The sequence below is a fragment of the Rattus rattus genome, chromosome 1 (assembly GCF_011064425.1).
Source record: "Rattus rattus isolate New Zealand chromosome 1, Rrattus_CSIRO_v1, whole genome shotgun sequence".
Lineage (NCBI taxonomy): Eukaryota > Metazoa > Chordata > Mammalia > Rodentia > Muridae > Rattus > Rattus rattus.
In genome coordinates this window covers 2,788,706-2,809,950 of record NC_046154.1, presented here as the reverse complement: position 1 = coordinate 2,809,950, position 21,245 = coordinate 2,788,706, and the positions used below count along the sequence as shown (strand labels likewise).

Here is a 21,245-nt window from a genome sequence, read left to right as displayed (position 1 = left end):
AATGTAATTTAAAAGCTAGATATTGTAAATGTCATTATGAGCTTCCCTGATCAGATCACAGAAATTGTATTCAAGGCCCCGGAGGAAGTAGGGGGCATGTGTGTCCAAGTAAAGGTTGTGGGATCTTCCTGGGTACTCAGATACAGAGGCGCAGAGGAGGCTGTAGTCATGGCACCAGATGGGACCAGTGTACCCCAGGTTAGCTGGCTGCTTTTCAGGCCTGGCCTGATAGCCCTCTCTCTTTAGATCAGATCCTGTTCCCTCTTAGGGCTGCCCTGCCACTGTTGCACACAGGCTCCTCCCCCACGTGCTGCTCTGCCCACCTCGGCCTCATGGAGAGCTAAAGTGACCAGAATTAGTAAGAGCACCTTAGTGCAGCGGGGGCTGCAAGCCAACATAGTCATTCCCTTGTACTTTGTATAAGCATTCTGTCCTGGAATAGTCTAGGCAGGGGGAAGACCTTCCCCCGGGAAGAACTGGTGGGGCCAGTTCATGCCACATGGCCTTTCATGCCACAGGAAGACCGCCCACCTTCATTTTAAAGATTTATTGTTTTTATCTGTGTGCATGAATGTTTGTGTACCATGTGTATGCAGTCAGTGCCCATGGAGGCCAGGAGAGGGCATTGAATCTTCTAGAAATGGAGTTACAGGAGGTATTGAGCCACCTTATGGCTCCCGGGTACTGAACTGAGGTCTTTTGCAGGAGTAGCCTGTACTCTTAACTGCCAAACTACCTTCCAGCCTAACCCCCACTTTCTTAAAAACAAACAACAAAAAGCAGCAGTGAGTGTGAGGATGGGAGTGAGCCATGGCTTTAAGGCTCTGACAGAAAATCCGTCCTTCACTCTGTCCTTTCTGGGTACAGGCCCCCCCCGTTGTCTTTTCTGTCCCATTCTAAACAAGAGTTTGGGCTTACTCACTTCACAGATGTGCCTGTTGGAGGGCTCACTGGTTAGTTTGTAGTTGAGAGTACACGGATGGGCCATGAGCATTCTCTTCCTTGCCTTAAGATCTTCTAGGACAGTTTACCCCAGGAAGTGGGTGCTGGTGCCTATATGAGGTAGAGCAGGCAGTCTATACGTCAGGACTTTTAGATATAAAATATTCCCTTAAACGTAGGCCCAAAGCACAGCACGTGACTCTTTATGTAGTCAAGCAATTCAGATACTGAGACCAGAAACTGACAGCTATTGAACATGTCTGTGATACATCACTAATTAATTCCCACGACTGCACTAAAATGATAGACGCACACTTCATTCTTGTGTCTGTAGCTGAAGGGAAGTTGAATGTGCTACCCCAGGGGAAAGTGAATGATAGAGCCTAGACTTTCACTTACCTACCATACTCCCAGGTCTTCAGGCGCTGAACATGAGTCCACACACGTCTCAGAACTCCTGGAGACTGTAGAGAAACACAGGACTTAAGTGTAGCACTTCTGGCCAGGCTTTTCCAGCTGTCCCCATTTTTTCCATCTCTCCCTCCTTCTTTCCTGGAAAGTGAATCTAAGCTCAGTTGAGTCATATCCCACACTCCTCAAGACTCTCAAGAGATAAGGGTCACTTAGGAAATCTAACCAAATTAAAGTAAGTAAGTAAGTAAGTAAGTAAGTAAGTAAGTAAGAAAGAAAGAAAGAAAGAAAGAAAGTTAGTAAGTTAGTAAGTTAGTAAGTTAGTTAGTAGGTAAGTTAGTAAGTTAGTAAGAGAAAGTAAGTTAGTAAGTAAATAAGTAAGTTAGTAAGTAAGTTAGTTAGTAAGTTAGTAAGAGAAAGTAAGTTAGTAAGTAAATAAGTTAGTAAGTAAGTTAGTAAGTTAGTTAGTAAGTTAGTAAGAGAAAGTAAGTTAGTAAGAAAGTTAGTAAGTAAGTTAGTAAGTTAGTTAGTAAGAGAAAGTAAGTTAGTAAGTAAGAAAGTTAGTAAGTTAGTAAGTTAGTAAGTAAGTAAGAAAGTTAGTAAGTTAGTAAGTTAGTAAGTTAGTTAGTAAGTTAGTAAGTAAATAAGTTAGTAAGTTAGTAAGTAAATAAGTAAGTTAGTTAGTAGTAAGAGAAAGTAAGTTAGTAAGTAAATAAGTAAGTTAGTAAGTTAGTAAGAGAAAGTAAGTTAGTAAGTAAATAAGTTAGTAAGTAAGTTAGTTAGTAAGTAAGTTGTTAGTAAGTTAGTAAGTTAGTAAGGTAGTTAGTAAGTTAGTAAGTTGGTTAGTTAGTAAGTAAACATTTTAGTCCTTGAGCTTCGCAGTCCACACCACATTCTTTCACTGCTACCTGAGTCCTGTGATCAGGTGCCCAAACACCCAGAGAGAGCCCACATCCTGGAGCTGAGTCTGGCCTTCCTTGGTGGTTGCTGACATCCTGGCTTTGGGCCATTCCTTGTTACCTCTCCTGTTCCTCAGACCATCACAAGTAATTCTCAGCTACTCTTGATGAGTGGTCTTAGGACAAAATTGACTTAGGAAACAGAAAAATAAGTGGACAGCACTAAATCTCATCCCATCCTGAGTACAGCGCCCGGGTCTGTGCGTGGGTTAAAGGTGTTTGCGGTTTTAGGTTGATGCCTGAACACCCTAATTTGAACCACTGGATAAGCTGCGTAATTATACTCTGAAAAGGAAAATTTCTACAGTTTAGTTATTTTTCCGGATTACCTCGTGTGTCGCGTACAAGCTGAGGAAGTCTGAGTACTCATTAGGATGACGTTAGCAGAGCAAGTCTTTCTTAGTGCCCGCTCCCACCCCAACCCACCCCATGCAGAGAATCGTAGCAGAAAGTCCCTGTGACTCCCTGAGGCGTGTCCCCAGCATCTGTGCCTCTGCTGTGTCCTTGTCTGTGTTGTGTCCTCGCTTGTCTGAGGTGAAGGAGTCACTACAAGCTCCACCTTCTGAATCTGCTGAGCTTTCTTCTCTGTGTGTCCCAAGGCAGGCGCAAGATATTGATTAGGCCTGAGCTGTAAAACTGAAGCTTGAAAAGTAAAGCTAAGCCGGAAACCAGTGTCGGTTAGCTTACAGCTTACGTAGTGCCTCAAAGCTTTTGCATTTAGTTTTGAAAGAGGAGACTAGCCAAGTAGCTGCCTGTAATCCTAGCACACAGGATGCTGAGACAGGAGGATTGCTGCAAGTTTGAGTGAGCTGCACAATAACCTCTAGGCCAGCCTGAGCAACAGAGGCAGACGCTGTCTCAGAATGGGTGAGACATTGTTGGGGGACAGATACTTAGGAAGCAATGCCCAGTGAATCCATATACAAGTATTAATTCTTCATGGTCGAGGAGAGGAGGGTCATGTCCCTTTGCCACATGGTGTCCTAGTGTGAGTGCCACCCCGCTCTTCATGGCCACAGTGCCACTCTTCATAGCCCTACCATGCCACCATCCATGGCCATAGGCACTGCCTTTTTTGCTTCCTGAGCTTCCAGCCCTTGGCATTGGGGTGGGGGTGGGGAGTTGTTGAAGATGCTTTCCTGAGGTAAGTTATGAGAGTGAAGCCTAGCTCAGAGTCTGAGGTTACCTTAGAGACCAGAGCGGGATACATGGAGGCCTGAGGTGGGGGTGTTGATGAGACTCAGTAAGCATGAGGGTAAGGTGGGACTGGCCTCAGCTTGATATCTGAGTCCCGTCTGGGTACTTTCCATAGCATACATATCCCAGAAGCAAGGCAAAGATGACAAAGGCCAGTGTCTGAGCTGCCCGACACATTTGGCTAGAAAGCAGACCAGACCTACTTGCCATATTCTTCTCAAGGGTGAGGGGCGTCAGGGCTGGAGAGAGGGCTCAGTGGTCAGAGCACTGGCCTCCCTCGTAGAGGACTGGGGTTTGATTCCTAGCATCCACATGGTGGCTCACAACTGTCTGTATTCCAGTTCCATGGATTCTCTATTCTCTTCTTGTACCTCTGTATGTATGCTATACATAGACATACATATAGGCCAACACCACACAAAGAAGGTAAATCTAAAAAATAAAAGAGTGAAAGAATCAGGCATTCTAGTATTGCTCACTGTGACCTCTGACCTCTGGCTCTCTGACAGAGCAGTAGCCTCCATGGGGTCTGTCTTTGGCCTCATAGCCCTGGACTTGTGACCTCAAGGCCTATTATCACCTGTTACTTCTTCTTGCAGTTCTACCACGCCTGTGACCAGCCAGGCATTGTGGTCTTCTGTATCATGGACTACGACGTGCTTCAGTTCTGTGACTTCCTGGGCTCCCTAATGTCCGTGTGGGTCACTGTCATTGCCATGGCTCGTCTGCAGCCTGTGATCAAGCAGGTCAGTCCAGCGTGTGTCCTGGGAGGCAGGCATAGCTAACCTCTATCTAAATCCACTCGTGCTCAGGCCCTTCCCAGTGCTGCCACAGCCTGGCCCAGCCCTAGGTGCTCTCTCTGCAGGTGCTGTATTTGCTCGGGGCTATGTTGCTGTCCATGGCTCTGCAGCTTGACCGCCATGGACTTTGGAACCTGCTTGGACCCAGTCTCTTCGCGCTCGGGATCTTGGCCACAGCTTGGGTAAGAGTGGAGAGGTCTGTGAAGGCCCAAGAGGGAACAGGAGTGAGTACGGGGTGCTGGCTATTTGGTCCCCACTTTAAGGTAGCCTTGCATTCCATCACCGTCGCCTGCTGAGTGGCCACAGTGGCCACTCAAGTGTTGGCAGGTGCCACCGGTCTGAACTGGCTCTGGCTTGGATTCCAGGGCCTTGTATTCCTGAACCCCATTTCTCTGCTTCCCACAGACAGTTCGCAGCGTCCGGCGCCGGCACTGTTACCCGCCGACATGGCGCCGCTGGCTCTTCTACCTGTGCCCAGGCAGCCTGATTGCCGGCAGTGCCATCCTGCTGTACGCTTTTGTGGAGACCCGGGACAACTACTTCTACATTCATAGCATCTGGCACATGCTCATCGCTGGCAGTGTGGGCTTCCTGTTGCCTCCTCGGGCCAAGACTGACCACCGGGTCCCTTCCGGAGCCCGGGCCAGGGGCTGTGGTTACCAGCTGTGCATCAATGAACAGGAGGAGCTGGGCCTTGTGGGCCCAGGAGGGGCCACTGTCAGCAGCATCTGTGCCAGCTGAGGGGGCTTTGGGCCAAGCTCTGAGGGGTATGAACCTGCCTAGGGTTCCTCCGGGGGCTCCGGAACCCACCTAGGTACAGGGGACAAGTTGTGTTTCTTAACGACACACAGTCTTTCTCAAGGATGACTGTTTTCAGGGACCAGGAGGTTTTTCTAAGATATGGAGAACTTCTTAAGAGCCCAGAGTCCTCCTGTGTTCATGGAGTCTTAAGGATGAGCTATGCAGGACACTGGGCCCTTGAGGACCAGGGAGTCCCTAGGGGTGTGGAGCCCTCCCCAGGCATAGGAGCCTTCCTACAGACGAGAGATACTTCCCACGGAGACAAACTTTCATCCACAATGTGTCATCAGTACAGGGGGAAGCAGGAGTCCATCCTGGAGGAAAGTCACCAGATTTTCCCAGTGGCTCACAGGATTGACCTTGGGCTGCTGGGCTGGGCTCTAAGAGAGATGGGGCTGGCACTGCCAGGCAGCTGGTGCCCAATGTGGTACAGGTGGAGTCTGGGATGTCTCCAATGAAGTCTGTGCTGAGTCTGTGCTGCCGTTTTTTCCCTTGTGGGGTCAGGGTGTGGGGAGGTGGGGAAGGGGGACACTGAGGAAATCCTGAGAATGACAGGGACCTTCCTGGAGAAGATGCTGGAGCCACTCGCTGCCAGTGGCTTCCGCCCTGTGGCTTGTACACTGGCTTCCCTCTCATGTGTCCCTCCCTGACGCCCGTTTCCCAATTGCTATGGATCCTAGTCTGGAGTCATGAAGAGGGTGTGTGTATCCGTGTGTGAGCGTGCTGGCTGTGTATACAGAGATGAATTAGTGAGACAGACTTCCCCATGCCGCCTACACACACACAGGGAAGCTAAGGTTCCAGGAAATTAGAGTAACAGGTACAAATTTTAGATGTAGAAGGCATCACAAGAATGGAACTACTATTTTAAGCTTCCATTTTTTTCTTGCATGCCAGAAATAATCTTGTATAAATTGAGATTTCATTTCTTTGTGTGTGTGTGTGTGTGTGTGTGTGTGTGTGTGTGAGAGAGAGAGAGAGAGAGAGAGAGAGAGAGAGAGAGAGAGAGAGAATATCTCTATGTATATAGTTTGTTTTGGCTTAAATCTCGTGATCCTCTGGGTCCTGGAATCACAGACATGGACACCATACCTGGCAGCTGGACTTGTTCTTTTCCCATGGGTTCATAGCTGAGCTTTGAGGATGTTGTCTTACACTGAGATACTAGAACATTCTTTCTGGTCCCCAGTATCCATACTTTACCCACTTCTGAGAGTTCAGTCCATTCACCTGGTTCCCAGTCAGCAGTCAGACAGGCTGCTAAATGCTGAGAAATTTCTTGTTCTGTCTGCATAGCCCCGAGTTCCTGTACCCCAGTTCTGTGCCACATGAGAAGTTCTTGATTGGCTACTCAGACACAGCGTGACGTCGGTTCTCCTCCGGGGTCCTGTGCTGGGGTTTACTTGATAAGGCAAATGATGGGTGGTTTTCTCTTTTGAGCTCCGTAGATGGAGCCAGGGGCTCTGCTCCTGTCTCTCTAGGCAACCTGGGACAGTGCTCACACTTCTTCCCTCCCCTCACCCCTCCCACTTGTCAGTCTGGAGCAGGAGCCAGTTTCACATTTCTACCAAATCTTCTCTCTGTGCCTTAAGTCCTTCCTATTCTCTTCACAGCCCAGGCCTTTGAAGCTCAAAGCCTAGACAATACCACTTTATTCTTTATTCTCTGTAATAAAATCTCTTCCCTGAGGCACCGAGTACAGAATAAAGTAGCTGGCTGAGTGGCTAGGAGTGCTGGTGTGTGGCCGGGCGTCCGTTCCTGGATTAAAAGTGCTATTCTTGGGCCAGGTATGGTGGTGCATGCCTTCAACCCCAGCATTCTGGGGGCAGGAGCTGTGAGGTAGCGTGAGTGAGAGCCAGCCAAGGTTACATAGATCCTCTCTTAAAGAAAAGTAAAATAAAATGGCTGGACAAATGGCTCAGCAGTTGAGCATGCATTGCTGTTCCAGAGGACCTGAGTTCAAATCCCTGTACCCACAGCTCTAGGGGACACACACTCTGGGCTCCATGGGCACTCTCCACACAAGTGACATATACTCACACGGACACAAACACACATACACATGGTTAAAAATAATAAATTTTTTAAAAAAGAAAAAAGGCTATTCCTTACCTTCTCTGTGGCCGTACCACCCTCAATACACCTGTGCTTGTCTGATCTCAGAGGCTAAGCAGGGCTGGGGCTGGTCAGTGCTTGGGTGGGAGATAAGCCATTCTCACCCCAGGATAGGTAGAACTGGTCGTGAGGACAGTTGACCCAATAGCCAGGGCTCAGGACTGACTGGACAGAAGGCCGAGGAGGGAAGGGAGTTGGGATGCCCTACTCTGTTGGGGGTTGGAAGGGACTTCCGGTGAAGGGGATCTTCAGTGAGAGAGACTTAAGTGGATTGCTACAGTGCCGAGATGTTGTACTAGTCACTAGTGTACTAAGGACACGTGATGTATTGCCCAGCCTGGGGCACACACTGCAGACAAAGGTCAGGGCATGGTTGGAAAGGGTTATGATGATGGGGAGAGTCAGGGGTAGGAAAGCCTGACAGATATTTAGGAAGGGGGTGAGGGGGTGATGAGAGGGAGGCGGTGAGCTCTTTACCTTGAGGGGACAGGGAAATGAAAACATCCCCTTACATACTGGAAGCACTTAAGTGGGGTGGCAGCATACACAGATGTGCGTTGATGGCTGGTGTGAAGGATGTGTTTGGAGGAGGAGGGTCAGTGACAAAGCACCACAGTATTTGAAAGAGAAATGATGGGACTTTTCACAGTGGAAGGAGGAGACTGGTTTAAGGGCTCCGGGAGACAGACGTTAGGGCATTAGTTCCCGACAGCGTGTGTAGTGTGTGAGGTATGAAAGTCTAGGATTACCGCTCTCTTTGACGTGGATTATGGCTCCATTTCCTGGAATGTTGGCACTCAGAGGATGATAAGAACAGTTTGAGACATTTTAAATTAGAAATATTTGTTGGAGTACTGGGTGGGTAGGTGGGGCAGCAGTAAGACAGGATTGGACACAGCAGCTGAACCATGCCTGAGTCCTTAGTTGTCTGCCGCCTTGGATCATCGGGAACATCTAAGATCCAGCAAGCCTTGTAGACACAGGGCTGTGACCAGTAGCTCTTGCTGCTTCCTTGCATGAGTCTGTTCACAGTCACACCCCACCCTGCTTGGGGCATACCTAGTAACACTAGCTCAGCACTGCCAGGTGATGGAGTGAGAACACCATGTGACAATTCGGTTCCACCGTCTTGTTAGGAAAGCCCTGGGAGAGCCAGAGGCATGAGTTGGAGCTGATGGCATCCTGACCCAAAGGAGCTCTCCTGTTGGTGACACGAATGTAAACATGGGCTGGGTCCCAAATGATGGGCCCCAGCAAAGGACAACCTCAACACATCAAGAAATGTGTGCATGAGATCATGTCTAAAGTGGCCTGAAAACTTGACCTTGGTGTGGTTCACGAATAGCATGAGCAAAGACCCCCCCATGGGTAGCTGACACACTAAACATGACCCCGGAGGACACTGAAATGCATTGACATGGAGTTAAGAAATGCAAAAAAAGGGGTCGGGGATTTAGCTCAGTGGTAGAGCGCTTGCCTAGGAAGCACAAGGCCCTGGGTTCTGTCCCCAGCTCGAAAAAAAAAAAAGAACCAAAAAAAAAAAAAAAAAAAAATGCAAAAAAACACTTTCTAGTGAATTAAAATTTTTATTTTTTGAGAAAGGGTCTCACTGTGTATCCCTGGCTGACCCCAAACCCATGGAGATCCTCCCGCCTCTTCTCCCGAGTGCTGAGATTAAAGGAATCACCACCGTGCTTTACTTTCTCGGAGTAATTTGATCAATAATGAGCCAACGTTTGAAGCCTTCACTGTCTTCCTGTGTCTTCTGGCTTGTGGTTACTGGCCTATCTATAGTCTGACTGTGGTGTATGTGTGTCTGGTGTCTGACTGTCCTTGTTTCTTATCTGTTCTGTGTCTGAATGTGTGTCTGCTTTCTCCCTGTGTCTGTCTGCTCTCTGGCTGCCCCGTGCCTATCTCTTAAACTGGCTTTGAAGTGTATTTATAGAGCAGCACAGACAATACAGCACAGGACGCAAATGAGGAATTCCTACCAAAATCTTAGAGTTTTCAAAAGGAAGTAGCTTTATTGCTCCCAACAGACCCAGGATAGTAAACAAAACCACACAGAGGTTATCAACCTATAACTACACAGAGGTTATCAACCTATAACCACATGTTACTTTCAACATTTATGTCAGGCATTTGTTTTAAAGTTGCTTCCAACCCGTTAGCTGTTTGTAGCAAATTATTACCTCAATGTACAGTATTCTGGGTCGAGGGCATGGACAGGCACATAAAATCAAATCTATGCATTAGCTTAGGTTGAGAAGCTGATTGCATAGGGAATCACCTCATAAGACTAGTTACATTCTCTTAAAAGTCGTCAAGCCAGCTGAGCACACAGTAGGACAGCAGGTTAAGTACACAGTCTTAAATCATCTCAAGGGATATTTACTATGAGATCTGTCAAAAGTTCAGTCTTTTGGGGGAACTCGTATTTTCCTAAGATTGTATCAGTACAAGATTAAGACTTACACAATCATGGGAGTAGCTCCATCTGTGAAAGCATTTGGCACTGGACCGGAAGCTTTTCCAGGCCTGGTGGTCTGGCAGTCAAGACATCATTGAGGAAAGAATTAGAGTTGAAGAAACAAAATGGGAAATGTGTCCACCGCTCTCCAAGCCTAACCGCGTGTGTGGCCTGCAAGAGAAGTGGGCTTTTGACACATAGCTGCACTTGGCCCTGAGATCAGCTCAGGGAGGAGATCTGGCTAGAACTGGCTTGGCTACTAACAAGGTTGTGACGTGAGTGCTCCTGAAGGGCTGGGTGTTGCTCTCTTTGGCTTCCCAGTTTCTGTGCATGTTTCTCATGGGCGATGTTTCACCAAACCCATGCAGAAGGAAATTCTTAGAAGCACATTTTTAGCCTTGTTTGACCGTCCTGGTACAAAGCTGCCATTAGTAATTAAGCTAATTTTGTTGGGATCTTGGATCCTGCATGAGTCTGTGAGGAGAGATGAGGGCAGAGGAAACCAAGTCTCTATGTCCCCTTGGGCTGACTCCTCACCTTTTTTTTGTTAACCCCCCCACTCCCAGCTTTTATTGATCATTAAGGTTTTCAAAAACCTCGAGTCCTCTCCTTTCTTCTAGGCATGTGCCAGCCTGGGCTCCCCCTCTCCCTTGTGTTAGTTGTGGCCCTGTGTTGTCCACAGAGACCCAAGAGTGGAAGTGGCCCGCGTGATGCGAGCCATTTCTAGGCGCAGGCCTGTTTACCTCCCTTTTCCCTGGCCATGGTGATCGGCAGCGTTCTGGATTATAACTATATTATCCTGAGTCCCAGAAGGGTGCTAAAGAGCTGAACCCCAGCCAAGCTCGAATAAACCCAAAGCACGAGTGAGAAGCAGGCCTTAATGGTTTTTAAGCCGCTGGAAAAATTGAAGCCATTACCACCATAGAACTTAGCCTCTGAGGCTGACAAAGATAGAGGCTAAGAGTTAAAAGTGGGACGTTTTCCTGGTGAGGAGACCTCCCCACACCAGGGCTGTGACAGCAGCCCTCACCTCTGTGTTCCTCAGACTGTAGATGAAGGCGTTCAGTGAGGGCGCCACAATTGCATAGAGTAACGTGATAATCTTACCCACGCTGGGGTCTTGGTCTTTGGGCTTGAAGTACATGAAGGAGATGGTTCCGTAGAAAATCACCACCACCGTGAGGTGGGCAGAGCAGGTGGAGAAGGCCTTGCTCCGGCCTGTAGCAGAGGGGATCCTCAGAATAGCAGTCAGGATGAAAATGTACGACAGGCATATGAGCAGGAGAGGAGTCACTGTCAGGACAATCGTGGCCACCATTAATAGCAGTGCGTTGAGGGAAATGTCCCCACAGGCCAGTTTCAGCACTGCCAAGATCTCACAGAAGAAATGGTTGATGATGTGATGACCACAGAAGGGGAGGCGCCAGGCGAGGATGGAGTGCAGGAGTGAGTTGGCAAAGCCTGTCCCCCAGATGGTTGCTGCCATCTGTGTGCACAGCTGCCCGTTCATGAGCTCCGAGTAGCGGAGTGGCTGGCAGATAGCCACGTACCGGTCGTATGCCATCACAACCAGCAGCAGGCACTCCGTAGTACCTAGTGCCAGGGTCAAGTACATCTGCAGGGCACAGCTGGGGAAGGAGATGGTCCTTTGGACATCCAGGAAGTTGAGGAGCATCATAGGTGTGAAGGAAGAGGTACCGCAGATGTCTATGAGAGAGAGGTTGCTGATAAAGAAGTACATGGGGCTGTGCAGGTGGGGGTCCATCACAATCAGCCCCACAAGGAAGGCGTTTCCTAACAGAGTTATACAGTAGATGCCTAGACAGAGCACAAACAGAGCTATCTCTAGGCTGTGGTGGTCCTGGAGTCCCAGGAGGATATACTCTGTCGCAGCTGTGTGGTTTGTCCGGTCCATCTCATGTCTTCTTTTGCCACCGGGACCACACTGGCTGGATGGAAAATGTGCAAGGTGGGCATGGGACCCGCAGCAGGTCAGCCCCCTCGCTGGAATTTCGTCCCGCCATCTGTATAATGAGAGAGTTGGACTTTAGATCTGCAGTTCTATTGACAAAGCCAGGGGATAACGTGGCACATTTTGGTCCCCTACACTCTTCGCTGTTCTCCACAGCGGTGCTCAGAGGAGGCGGGGGACTCCTGTGTGATGTCCAAGTCTCCGTCCTCCCGAGTGCTAGTATCACAGGTGTGTGCCGTCACACCCAGCTTGTCAAGTGTCCTTGGCTGCTCAAAGGAACCCCTTTTCTAAATCATGACTTCCTAGGACAGTGCCGTCCGTAGCATTTCTGCTTCATTCATCCACTGGGTGTTTATTGAGCACTTGCTCTGTGCTAGAGATTGTTTCAGAGGCTGGGGCTCCAAAAGAAACAAAAAGAGCGAGGGAATTTTTTCCCCACACCTGTCATAGGCATTGCCAGAGGCAAGAGGTGCTCCGGAAGTCAGGTGTTTGGTGGCTGCTGTCACCTAGCACAGGACATTTTGGCTCCCCAAGGATGTGTAAATCCAACGGTTGGTCATCTCTCTTTAAGCAGTTGCAGCAGGACAGTCTCTTGATTTTAAAAGGGAGATCCAAGAGCACGCATGCTCAGGAGAGCTGCTGCTGGTTTAACCTGGTTCGGAGATCCCATGAGCCAGTGCTATGTACCATGGACACAACAGAGACAGCGGTAGCTTCTGCTACTCTGAAGTTTAGAACCACTCGCCCTCTTGCTCTTGGTGACCTTGGACACAATGCTCCCTTTCCTGGGGTTTTTGTCCCTTGAGAGTCTCTCAAGAAGTCAAATCTGAGCTCCGAAGAGACAGCTTAGTCATCACTGGGTGTGCGGTTACAAAAGGGTCTGGTTCAGTCATAAATCGGGCGAAAGGCGTAAACCGACCTCTCTGCCCTTTCCTTCATTTCCATCCCTCACATAAAACCAAGAGGGATGGCAGAGGATTTGTGGACATTCTGCTCTGCTCTCCTACCTCATGGGAACCGCACCCGTTCTACACATCTGCTTCAGTCTTGGTAGAGTGTTTCCACTGTTAGATATAGTCCCTGTAATCCAGGCTCGGGCCTCTACTGTGAGAGGTCCTGGGGTGGACCCGCCTTTCTCGCCCACTCTTAGAGGCTCAGCTTGTACACCTTCCTTGGCTGCCCACCCTGACAACTGGCTGTTGGTAGATGGATTTCGCTGTATTGTGTTATGGTCTCTCTCCTCTCCTCTCCTCTCCTCTCTCTCCTCTCCCTCTCTCTCCCCCTCTCTCTCTCCCCTCTCTCCCCCTTTCTCTGACTAGACTGTTGAATAGTGAGTTATCTAAGTGAAAAGTATACATCCAGTTTGTTACTGTGGCCCGTTCCCAAGAAGGTCAATGATTGTCATTCCGACTGAACCATGTGTTGAGATGGCTGCTATCACTCTGCCCCGTGTAGTGACCTCTGATATGAAGACTCCTCCCACTCCACCAGAAAGATGTAACTGTTGGGAAGAGTTGTTTTTCCAGTTGGGGGGGCACATCAGGAGCATCGTGGGCTTCACTGCGGTTTCAGGGTCTGCTCATGACACATTAGGGCAATGAGAGCTAATCCATTTTAAGTGGAGAAAATACCGGTTGCCAGGCAACCAGCAGCTTCGACTCACAACTTGGGCCCACGATGGGCCACATCAGTCAGGATGTGCTGGGTTATGCTGCAGTAACACACAACCTCATAATTTTAGCTGTCTTAACATGACAAATGTGTCCTTCTTAGTGTTCACACACTGTGGATTCCGGAGGGTTCTTTCTAGAACTAAGAGAGGCCTCTGCCACTTGGGATATCATCAGTTACTGCTGGGGAAGGACACTCTGGAATAGCTCCAGCATCGTTATATGCTCATACCCAAAAGTGCAACACTGTATACACATCTACCTGCAGACTACAGGGCCTGTGTAGTCCCGACACACGTTCAGAAGAGAGAAAGCCAGAAAGGTTACTGCATATCAGGACTGCATTTGGGCGCCTTGGCATCTCATGGCACACTCAGATCAAGCATGGTGGTACATGCCTATAAAATCACGAGGGAGGGGCTGGAGAGATGGCTCAGTGGTTAAGAGCATTGACTTCTCTTGGTAGCTCATAACTGTCTGTAAATGAGATCGGATGCCCTTCTCTGGTGTGTCTGTTGACAGCTACAGTGTGCTCATACATAATAAATAAATAAATAAATCTTTTTTAAAAACCACAGGGGAGACCGAGGCATGAGAATCGTAGGTTTGAAGTCAGTCTGGTTTCCATGAAGGGTACCAAGTCAGATTTTTTTTTTTAACAAGTGACTCTAGCATCTATCCAGATGATACTCTTATTCCCTGGAAAAGCACCATATTCAAAGAGCTATGAGACATCGACTGTCCCCCAGAACCACATCTCTGCTCTCCTCCTATGGTCTTAGACCTCGTGGAGGCATCGGCAAAGCAGGGCTGAGCCCTGGAGTAGGAAGGAAGAGACCTGGGCCTGCTTTCTGGCTTTGTCTTTTAATCTGCGGTGTGAGCTTGGCCAAGTTCTTGCAACTCAGAAAATAGAGCCATTCACGTAGCTGACCTCTGGTCCTCTGTGACCTACCAAACATCCCATCATGTTGTTCCAGAAACTTCTAACCCTGAGGCCTGGCAGGCTAGTGTTAGTTTGCAAGGTAATTATGACGTTTCATTGCTGGTTTGTCTAATGTTAACCACGAAATTCTTAAAAAATGCAGGCTTCAGACATTATTTTTATACAAAGGAAGGGTCATAACAACTAGAAAGGTCACTCTCTTTAAAATTCCTGCATCACCATTTGCACCAGCACTGTGTGACAGGGTGGTGAGAGAGACCTTTGAGTCAGTCTGACCTGGGCCCACACACAGCTTTGCTGATTGATAGCATCAGACAGAGAATGTGATGGTTGGGCCTTGTTGAAGCTTTGCCCCGTGTACGCCACAGACTCTGGGGGTGAAGTGATCCTTTACTAGGCCTGAGTGCTAGCACAGAAGGAATTGTCTCTTTCATAATTGCTGTGTGGTGGCCTTGGGTGGGTCCGTCCGTCCATCCATCCATCCATCCATCCATCTATCCATCCATCCATCCATCCACCCTCCCTCTTGCCCTAGCAGGCTTTTTTTGTGTGGTCATTTGTTTGAGACAGGGCCATTGACTAGCCTGGCATTTGCTACACAGACCAGGCTAGACTCAAATTTATAGTGATGCTCCTACCTCTGCCTCCCAAGTGCTGGGACCGCAAGTGTCAACGCCATGTTTAGTTTGCTAACAGCCTTCATTTCCTCACCTGTCATAGGTAGATGGCAGTGTTTCCTTGGAAGTGGCGATATTTTAGGGATGCAGTGTGTGTAAGTGTGTGTGTGTGTGTGTGTGTGTGTGTGTGTGTGTGTGTGTGTGTGTAGAAGCTACTAGTACAGAGCCTGGCTCATGGTAAATATTCAGCCAGTGTAGACATTGTCATGTGGTAAGCGCTTTACCTTTTAAATATTTTGAAGAGCAGTCACTGAGAATAGCATGCCGGACGATGCTCCTTACCACAGACTTGCTGATGCCCTGGCACGAGAAACTGTGGGGATCTGGAGCCACGCTAGCTGATCTGAAGACTGAGGAGCTGGCGGGGTGGTCCTGAGCTCATAACTAGCAGGTGCAGTGCGCTAAGGTGGGTCAGGCTGAAGGGCCCCAAGGATTAGCGTCCAGGTCCCCCGTCACACAGCCTTCCTGCTTCCTCTCCAGGGACTACATAGTCCCTGCCCAATTTAAAGTTAGACCGCACACTCACAAACTTTCAGCTGTGGGCTCCCGGGACTCTACAGATTCTGTGTCCTGTCCCCGGAGGCTCCTGCTGATGTGAGAGGGACAGAGAACGTGAAGGTTGGGACTTGTTGTGACCTGGCCTGGTGTATGCCACACGCTCTGGGACAGGGCTGGTCCTTTACTAGGCCTGGACACTTGAGCAGGAGAAAGAGTTGTCTTCCACTGTGTGGCCTTGGATCTGTTCACCCAACTTTGAGAAAGGCTACTCACTGGGTGGGAGTGTGAGACCCCCCCCAACTGTATATAAGGGGTGTTTTAGAGTCAAAGCTCAACTCGGACATGTGGATTTTATTTATTTATTTATTTATTTATTTATTTATTTATTTATTTATTTATTTATTTTTACAGGTTTTTCTCTTTTCTCTTCCCTTCCTGGCCGTCTACAATAAAGACGGTATTTACAATTTAGATTACTAAAATGCAGCTATAAATGAGACAGGAGAATTTACAATGTTTCATACTATGCCATAGTATATCTTCTGGAATTTTATCAGCGATATAAGTCAAAGCGAAACGTTATAGCAAGATTATCTCTTGGTTTCTATCTGCCTCTGGGATGGCCGAGCCCCATTTGCTGCCTGGGGGGTTTGGGGGGGGACACCTGGACCCAAGAAGTCTGAGACTGGATCAGTGTCTCCTCAGCCCCACCCTCCTAGATGCAGGCAACTTCTCTATCCACACCCAACAACAGCAAAACAATTCCCCGAAGCCCACGGCTCTCCCGCTTCCTTGCCCTCACTTCTGCAATGCCAAACTGCACAGGCAAATTACAAATATTTCTTTCTTTCTTTCTTTTTTTTTTTTTTTTGAGCTGGGGGCCGAACCCCGGGCCTTGCGCTTGGTAGGCAAGCGCTCTACCACTGAGCTAAATCCCCAACCCCCAAATTACAAATATTATCTTACATCGCTCCCCATCCCAGTTGCTCACTCACGGGTGTCAAAGTTCCCAACTCTTTCTGTTCCTCACTCCCTCTCTCTGCTCATGTGGCTAAGGCTGTAGCACCCGCTTCCTTACCACCTCACCCCCACCCCCAGAGCCCCGTGGCGCAATGAGCTCTCCCACTTCTTAAAAAGCACACCATCATTTCTTAGACCCAGTGTCATATTTATTTAGAAATATTGAACAAAGGACCAAGGGAACGATACTTATCTGTAACCCCATTGCCCAGAGAGGAAGCAACTGCTAATTAGCATCTCATCAGAGTTTTCCAGAATTTTCTACAGACTTAATCAAATATCCACGAGGCAAATAATTGAAAAATAAGATTAGGGAGGCACTGAATGCACTGTTTTGTGGCCTGCTCCCCCTCCTGTTTATTACATTGTGATAATTTCCCATCATCCAGTATTTCTCAAGACATGCTTTCTGGTGGCTGTATTGCATTACACCGTTGAACTCAACCTGGATTTACTTGAACATTCCTTCCCAATTGGACGTCAAGATTGGTATATTTTTGTACTGTGGATTAATGTGTTTTGGGCTGTAATTTATATTCTTATATACAGATCTTTAACTGCACCTTTAGGGTATTTTTTGTTTGTTTGTTTGAGAAGGCATCTTATATAGACCAGGCTGATCTCAAACTTGCTATGTGGTTGAGGATTTCCTTTAACTTCTGTCTCTTTAAGGGCTGAGATTACAGTCATGACCCCTCACTGGCTGCAGCACTTGGGAAAGCAGGCCCTACACCTTGCCTGGGCAGCACGGTGGAGCTGGCCCTGGTGGCAGCAAACCAGGCAAGGTGACCCCAAGAGCGTGAGCTAGGGAGAGCTGGCCTGCTTCTCATCTGCTGTGGACAAGGGACAGATGCCCGTCCACCCTTCTTGCTCCTCGATGCCTGAGGCAAGCAGGAGAACTGGCCCCCGGGGTCATGAGAGCTGGAGAGTTAACCCTGCCTCTCACTGGCTGTGGTATTCTGGAGATCAGACCCTATATGTCCACCCGGCAGCTAGAGTCTGGTGATGAGGGTGTAGGCGAACTAGCCCTGGGGGCTGGCCCTGGCCCTGGCCAGCTGCTGCATTGGGTGAGCTAGCTGGGGCAGTGCTGGAGAGCTCCCCCTGGTGGTGTGGGTGCTGGAGAGCTACTGGGCTGACCAACTCAGCCACCAGCCAGGCCCAGATCCAGGTTTTTGAGTTGGTCCATCCCAACATCTGATCTTCTGGAGCACTTGAAGGGGCCAGTCCTGCAGGTCCAAAGCTGCAGGACCTCCATGACACAGCACAACAACAGGATAACTGAGAGGAGGCCCTGTGAGGATCCAGATAGTGCAGCAGAAGCCTTGAACCAGACCAAGGACTCATTGCAATGAACAGTAAAGGGATGGACAGAAGGGGAATACGCTGGGGCACACTGGGACACATCACAGCTTCCTCGATGAGATTTGATTTTCATCACCATGATGAGGGGTGGTTTTGTCTTTATGCATACGAAGGCTCGACAGCTTGTGTGTGTGTGCACCATGTGTGCAGTGTCCATGGAAGCCGGAGGAGGGCACTGGATCCCTGGACCTGGAGTGACAGGAGACAACTGTGAGCTGCTTTGTGGGTGTGGATCTACTGCAAGGACACAGAGCACTCTCACCTGCTGGGCCATCCCTCCAGCGCTCAGTTCTCATCCTCAAATCTTTCTTTTGTAAATGAGATTGTCAGGTGCATTACTTAAGTTAGAGGTAAGAAGGGAGTGCTAGGACGGTTATTTAACCCAGGGCATGGACCTTCTGGCCCTAAGTAAGCAGAATTCTTGGTTGTTTTGAACATCCTGTTTGAGATGTCTGTAGGAAAACAAGCACCTCCTCTGTGGGCAGTCTGGGTTTTATTACTTGTGTTGATGTCTCTTGGCTCTCGGCCAGCCGGACGTGCAGACTAGATCCCAGCGGGAGCGGCTTCTGTCCCCTGCCCTGCCTCTTAATGCCCTTTCTCTTAAGCCTGACTCACTGAGAGTCCCAGAGGAAGGAGGCAGGCCCAATAGAGGAATGGAAGGCTTGTGTGGGGCTGTGGTGGCCTGCAGCCAGCTAGCAGGAGGGCAGGATTGCTGCTTGGAGGTCAGACTCATTATGGTGTAGATGATGCTGGGCACTGAAGCCAGAGTGGGTGGGGCCTGCATGGCCTCTGTGGCTCTGGATTTGTGTGCTTATAAGCTTCTCAGACAAGGTAACTGTGGGAGACTGTGCAGCCAGAAGGGTCAGTCGTGGAGAGCCCAGGGGTGGGGTGATGAGGGACACAGCAAGCACCCCCAAATCAGATGAAGCAGGAGCACTGGAAGCTGCAGCTACTATAGGGTGGGGGTTGGAGAGGGACCCCAGCTTGAAGTTGCTCTGGGTGGTCAGTGCCCTGTGACCAGACAGGTCTGGGCTCTTGTGCTTGGACCTAACTCCTGTCTCAGAGCTCTAGGCCTCATCTAACCTCTATGGAATTCATCCCACCTCTGTTCAGATTTGGGAAGGACTCTATAGTACCATACGTGTCTCTACATTTTCTTTTAAAGATTTATTTATTTTATGCATAGGCGTACACCTTAACTGTCTTCAAACATCTTCAGACACACCAGAAAAGAACATGAGATCCCATTACAGATGGTTGTGAGCCACCATATAGTTGCTGGGATTTGAACTCAGGACCTCTGGAAGAGCAATCAGTGTTCTTTACCTCTGAGTCATCTCTCCAGGCCCTGTGTCTCTACATTTTCATGCTCATGCATGCACTTCCTAAACAAGTCCGGGGCTTGCACTTGGGCCTGGCTGAATTTGGGACAGAGTAGGAGGAAGTAAAGCACTATACCTTTCTGCTCTTGGTATAGTGTTGGAAACCTAGGACACAGCAGAGGAGCACATGGCTGGGAGCCTGAAGGGGCAGGAAGTCCATCTGCGCAAGTGTTGTGTGCTGTGCAGCGCTGCTTCATAGGGAGAACACAGAACTTGATGGTGGGCAGTGTGGGAAATGGGGAAGGCTCATGCTTGGCTGGTGTGTGGGGCTATGAGGTAGGAAAGGGTTGGAGAAGGCTGGAAGCTAGGCAGGCGGGCGGGCAGTACCTAAAAGGCCCTGAAAAGCATCTGCTGGGCCCTGAGAGCAGTGAGGAGCTACTTATGGATGTCAGTCAGGAGAGTGGTGCCATCTTAAGTGCTTCTTAAAATGGTCCTCCTGATGCCCGACCAGGGAGAGACTGAAGCAGGTAATTTCAGTGACTATTACCTATTTGTTTATTTTTCAGATTGGGTTTTACTATCCCAGGCTGACATCAAACTCACCATCCTCCGGCCTCAGTTTCACAGATGCTGGTATTGTAGGTGCGAGCCACTGCACTAGCCAAAGACTCATTCGTCTTGAGATCAGCCCAGAGGCTACCGTGGAGGCCCAGGGACAGGTGCTGGGCCCTAGCCTGGTCCAGGCCAGGGCAGGAGCAGAAGGTGACTTGTGAGTGATTCTGTGTCAGAATTAGTGGGATTTGGTGCTGTGTCTCTGGAGTGTCGATCCCCACAGCTCCACCTTCTGTCCCGCAGTGGTATTGGCATAGGATGACTCACACAAGGCAAGACCCTCCCCCAACTCATGCACAGCCCTGCCCTCCCTCACCTACAGACCCATCTGCTGCCCCAAGCTTTCCTGGCAGCCTCCTTCACCTCCTTGTTCCTCAGGCTGTAGATAATGGGGTTCAGCATGGGGGTCACCACAGCGTAGAGGACTGTAAAGACCTGGTCTGAGATACGAGCCTCTTTGCTCTTGGGTTTCATGTACATGAAGATGATGGTACTGTAGAAAAGCAGAACCACAGCCAGGTGTGCCGAGCAGGTGGAGAAGGCTTTGCGGCGCCCGGTGGCTGAGGGCACCCTCAGGATGGTGGCCAGGATTAGCATGTAGGACAGGCAGATGAGAGTCAGGGGTACGGGCAGCAGGAGGATGGCTCCCACCAGCAGGAAGGCATCGCTGACTGATGTATCCCCACAGGCCAACTTCAGCACAGCCAGGATCTCACAGGTGAAGTGTCTGATCACGTGGCGGCCGCAGAAGGGCAGCCTCATGGCGATGACCGTCTCTGTCACTGACTTGAAGAGGCAGAGCACCCAGGAGGTTCCCGCTAGCATCAGGCAGAGCCTGGGGCTCATGAGCACGGGGTACCTGAGCGGCTGGCAGATGGCCAAGTAGCGGTCGTAGGCCATGACCGCTAGCAGCAGGCACTCGGTGGAGCCCGTGGAGAGGCTCAGACACATCTGGATGGCACAGCCACTAAAGGAGATGGTCTTCCGGGATGACAGGAGGTGGACCAGCATCAGGGGCACAAAGGTAGACGTGTAGCAGATGTCCAAGATGGAAAGGTTACCCAGGAAAAAGTACATGGGCGTGTGGAGGCGAGCATCCAAGATGCTCACCACCACGATGGCCGTGTTCCCCAGCAGGGTCACCAGGTACATAACTGAACACAGAGGAAAGAGTAGGTGCTCCAGGGCTGGGTAGCCAGAAAATCCCTTCAAGATGAACTCAGAGAATGCCGTTCTGTTGCTGGGCTCCATAATGGAGGGTTCTGGTTGGATACACAGATGGAGGAAAGGACAGAGGGTGCAGCTCGTGGGACCAGAGATTGTCAAGGCCTTTTCCAGCGTGGCGACACTTTCTGTGACCTTGGGACAGACTCCTCGCCCTCTGTAGGCTTCAGTTCATCCGTGTGAGAAGGGTGGGCGGTTTAGAGCAGTGTTTCCCTAAAAGCCTGTTCTTGGTGGTCTGAAGAATCACTGA

The 21,245-nt window shown here is 49.5% G+C and overlaps 3 protein-coding genes across 3 annotated transcripts in view; 1 reads left to right on the top strand and 2 right to left on the bottom strand.

The window, feature by feature from the left end:
* The window catches only part of Tmem8b (transmembrane protein 8B), a 29,596-nt gene extending 22,569 nt beyond the window's left edge, over positions 1 to 7,027 (top strand). The window contains exons 11-13 of the mRNA XM_032891590.1: positions 4,109 to 4,255; positions 4,375 to 4,491; positions 4,715 to 7,027. Of these exons, the coding sequence (XP_032747481.1) occupies positions 4,109 to 4,255; positions 4,375 to 4,491; positions 4,715 to 5,050 (600 nt within the window). The 3' untranslated portion in view covers positions 5,051 to 7,027. The remainder of the gene's footprint in view (positions 1 to 4,108; positions 4,256 to 4,374; positions 4,492 to 4,714) is intronic.
* A 3,632-nt stretch (positions 7,028 to 10,659) lies between these two features.
* Positions 10,660 to 11,610, bottom strand: LOC116885873 (olfactory receptor 13C7-like). Its single transcript, XM_032887201.1, has one exon. It carries the CDS (start codon positions 11,608 to 11,610, stop codon positions 10,660 to 10,662), a length of 951 nt encoding a protein of 316 aa, XP_032743092.1.
* An 8,473-nt stretch (positions 11,611 to 20,083) lies between these two features.
* On the bottom strand, positions 20,084 to 21,022 carry LOC116885863 (olfactory receptor 13J1). Its single transcript, XM_032887192.1, has one exon. It carries the CDS (start codon positions 21,020 to 21,022, stop codon positions 20,084 to 20,086), a length of 939 nt encoding a protein of 312 aa, XP_032743083.1.
* Positions 21,023 to 21,245: the final 223 nt, after the last annotated feature.